This window comes from Capsicum annuum, chromosome 2 (assembly GCF_002878395.1).
Source record: "Capsicum annuum cultivar UCD-10X-F1 chromosome 2, UCD10Xv1.1, whole genome shotgun sequence".
Lineage (NCBI taxonomy): Eukaryota > Viridiplantae > Streptophyta > Magnoliopsida > Solanales > Solanaceae > Capsicum > Capsicum annuum.
Genome location: NC_061112.1, coordinates 9,401,447 through 9,405,320, shown reverse-complemented (window position 1 = coordinate 9,405,320; position 3,874 = coordinate 9,401,447). Strand labels below are relative to the sequence as shown.

At 37.2% G+C, this 3,874-nt stretch overlaps 1 protein-coding gene across 1 annotated transcript; it reads right to left on the bottom strand.

Moving 5' to 3' along the window:
* Positions 1-500: 500 nt before the first annotated feature.
* Positions 501-3,266, bottom strand: LOC124896133. The gene is made up of 4 exons (XM_047407671.1): positions 3,165-3,266; positions 1,727-1,873; positions 1,281-1,348; positions 501-816 (listed from the first exon to the last, which is right to left on the bottom strand). The coding sequence occupies exons 1-4, from the start codon at positions 3,264-3,266 to the stop codon at positions 501-503; spliced, it is 633 nt and encodes a 210-aa protein (XP_047263627.1).
* Positions 3,267-3,874: the final 608 nt, after the last annotated feature.

Genomic DNA, 3,874 nt, shown 5'->3' with positions numbered 1-3,874 from the left:
CAAAAAGTTGGAAAAATTAGCAAACCAGGGGATTAATTCTTGAGATGCTACCAAGACTTGCTCATCTAGAAAATTATCATCTATGTCAAGTTCATCCCCTGACTTCTGGATCCTCCTCAAGGTGAGATAAGTGATTAGAAACTTGATTCTTAGTGCCTTTTTGATCATTCACCTCAAAGTCAAAATCTTACAACAAAAGGACCTAACATATCAATCCAGGTTTGACATCTTTCTTTGATATTAGATACGTGTGTAGTTGACTTTGGTCCCTATTAAATAGGATTGGAATTTCTCAAAGAAAAAAACCACCGCAAGTTACTCCTACTTAGTGACTGTATAGTTCTTCTATGTTGGGTTTAATGCCTTGCTGGCATAATAGATTAAGTGAAGTATTTTCTCATATCTTTTACCTAGGACATCACCCAAGGCCACTTTGCTAGCATCGTATATAACCTCAAATATTAAAGACCAATTAGGGGATACAATAAATGGAGTCGAGATCAATCGTGTGTTAAAGAACACAAGTCCTTGAGACATGCATCATCAAATACAAATTTCACTTCCCTCTCTAAAAGCTTGCATAGAGGATTAGCAATTTTAGAGATGTCCTTGATGAACCTCTTAAAAAACCCAGCATGACCTAAAAAGCTTCGAATACCTTTGACTAAAACCGGAGGTGGTACATCTTCCATCGCCTCTTTATTTGCTCTGTACACCTCAATCCCCTGCTTTGACATTTTGTGACAAAGAATAATATACTCCTTCACCATAAAAATGCACTTCTCCCAACTAAGCACCAAATTATACTCCTCATATCTTTAGAGTGCATTGACCAAATGGGATAAACAGTCATCAAAGGAGTCCCAACTACCCAAAAGTCATCCATGAATACATCTATAGTGTCCACCACTATGTCAAAAAATATAGACATCATACTTCTCTAAAAGGTGGTGGGAGCATGGCATATTCCAGATGGAATTTGCTGGAACGCAAAAGTACCATAAGGGAAAGTAAAAGTCATCTTTTCCTGATCCTTGAGAGCAATAGAAATCTGATATTATCCCGAGTACCCAACAAAAAATAATACCAAACCCTATCTACTAGTCTGTCAAGTATTTGATCCATAAATGGCATAGGGAAATGGTTCTTGTGAGTCCAAGTATTCAACTTCACGTACTCTCCATTAATTAACCCATCTCATGGAAACCAATTCATTCTTCTTGTTTGGGACCATAGTGATCCCACCCTTCTAAGGTACACATTAAACTAGGATGACCCACTTGATGTCCGCAATGGGGTAAACCACTCCAATATCTCGATACTTGATGATATCTTTCTTTACTGCCTCCTACATAGAAGGATTCAACCAATGTTGATTCTCAAAACTGGGTACACAATCCAGCTAAAGCTATATCTTATGAGTGCAAATATTGGGTAGAATCCCCACAATGTCTGCAATAGTCCATCCGATTGCCATTTTGAACCTCTGCAACACTGAGATTAATTCTTCAACCTATGTCTTCAATAAATCAGTAAAAATAATTACCAAAAAGGTATTGTCGGCCCCCAAAAATACATAATGCAAGTGAGATGGGAGGGCCTTTAATTCTAAGGCTAGTGGCTCCTTAATATATGGTCAAGTCAAAGGAGTGGTTCTATTCTTTTAATCAAGATCTAGATTCTTTAGAGCATAATTATAAGAACCTCTACCATACAATGCACTCACTATTTCATCATACTCATTAATGCCATCGCTGTTAAAGTTTAGGATAATTACTGCTAATGTCTCAACCCCAAGTCTCTTTTCACTAGGCACAGTCACTGCAACATCATCAACAGTATTAATCATGGACACCACTCTCAGATCCTTTGGCTGTCGCATAGATTGACATACATTAAAAGTAACTTGCTCATTATTGATTCTGAACTTCATCTTCCCTATCTCTATATAAACCAAGGCCCTACCCATAGCTAGGAAAGGCCTTTTTGAGATAATAGGGACTTTGAAGTCCACCTTACAGTCAAGGATCATGAAATCAGCGGGGAATATGAAGGATTTAACCTTCACAAAAACATCACACAAAATACCAATTGGTTTTTTCATAGTTCGGTCAACCATCAATAACCTTATAAATATATGTTTAGGTGCCCCCAACACTAATTGCTTGTACACTACCAACGACATCAGATTGATACTAGCTCCTAAAACACATAAAGCTCTAGAAAATTTGAAGGACCTAATCATACATGGAACAGTAAATGTTTGGGGACCTCCTTCTTCTCAACCAATAATTGAGAACCAAAGAAACTGTAATGATGAACATTATCAGTGGCTTAAAACTCACCGTCCGCTTGTTAGTAACGAAATACTTCATGAACTTAGCATAGACAGGCATCTTTTCCTATGCTTCTACAAGAGAAATATTAATAGACAATTTCTTCAACGCCGACAAGAGCTTCTTATACTTTTGTTCCTCTTGTTTCTTCTTCAATCTTTGAGGAAATTAAGAGAGAGGTTATGAAATGGTCTTTAACATAGGATCGAATACCTCCCCCTTTATTTTATCCTTCTCAACACCTCTATAAACACCCATTAATTTTTGTGATGACTCACCAATAGTTACCAACTTTTCAGATTCCACTTTGGTTTCCTCATCAATATCAATCACATTATTTCTATCTTCGTCTACTACATTTATGGGAGATCAATAGTGGCCTTACAACTTTGAGTGGTGATGGAAAAATAATGACTATTATTCTTCGGATTATGCATAGTATTACTTGGAAGAGTGCTCGGTTGAAGCTAATTTAAGGTCATTGATATCTGGATAAATTATTGTTCAAGATTCTTGATCGCAGTATAACGGGATTCCATTTTTTGGGTCAAACTTGAAATATCTACCTTAATCTCCTTAAGAAAACTTTCTTGACTTTCCAAACCCTTAACCAGCTCAGTGAGCAACACCTCCCTCATTGACTCAGTGTCATGTTTGTCGGTGGAACATAGGCACCACTCTTTCCTTATAATCATCCTTATATATCTTGTCACCATCTCTCTCTACTCTAATCCCTATATATATCCCTATTGTAGCTCCAACCTTGATTCCCCTGCTTTGAGTTATACTTTTTTGAGCAGATGATTGGCCCTTGGCTCAAAAACTTACCAACTCTCTATCTAGATACTTTACCTCTTCATCCATATTAGAATCATATGACCTAGAAGCTTTACCTTGTGCGTGCACAATATCAACCTTCTCAGAATTCATAGTTGTAAATTGTTTTGCCAGTAAGACAATCTCCGTCCTCAACAGTGCAACCTACTGAGCCACTGAATCATGCATAACTCTATGCTCTCCGAAAGCACCAACGACATAAGTGTCAGCACCTCTCTATGCCTTTTGATTATGCCACCCTTAGTTTAAAAGAGATATCTATTCTAAAAAATTTGATGCTACTTCCCAATGCATATTCATGAATGCTCCTCCAGTAATAGTATCGACCATAGCTTTGGAACTAGTATTCAGGGAATGATAGAAAGTTTTCAGCAGATTTCTCCCCAAAAATTCTGTGATTTGGCACTATCATCAACTTCATATTAAACCCTTTACAATCCAATATTCTAAAGGTAGAGGATATGACCTGCCTGGCTTTAAAATATGCCTCATACATGGTTTAGAATGTATTTGCCTAAATTATAGATCCTGTCCTTCAATTGTAGTATTTTGGCTAAAGGGAAGAAATAGTCTAAAATCTGCTTTCTCAACTAATTCCAAGTAGTAATGGACCCACGAGGTAGTTTCCCATACCATAATGTAGCTTTACCAGTTAGAGAGAATGGAAACAACCTGATTTTTAATGTTTCCTAACCCACCCC

What these genes read in the sequence shown, in the direction of transcription:
- LOC124896133 (XM_047407671.1), bottom strand. Translation starts at nt 3,266, where the DNA reads ATGAATTCTGAGAAGGTTGATATTGTGCACGCACAAGGTAAAGCTTCT. An exon ending in AGTATCTAGATAGAGAGTTG is followed by an intron (nt 1,874 to 3,164) that starts GTAAGTTTTTGA and finishes TCTATGCGACAG; the next exon opens with CCAAAGGATCTGAGAGTGGT. An exon ending in TTAATGAGTATGATGAAATA is followed by an intron (nt 1,349 to 1,726) that starts GTGAGTGCATTG and finishes CCTTCTATGTAG; the next exon opens with GAGGCAGTAAAGAAAGATAT.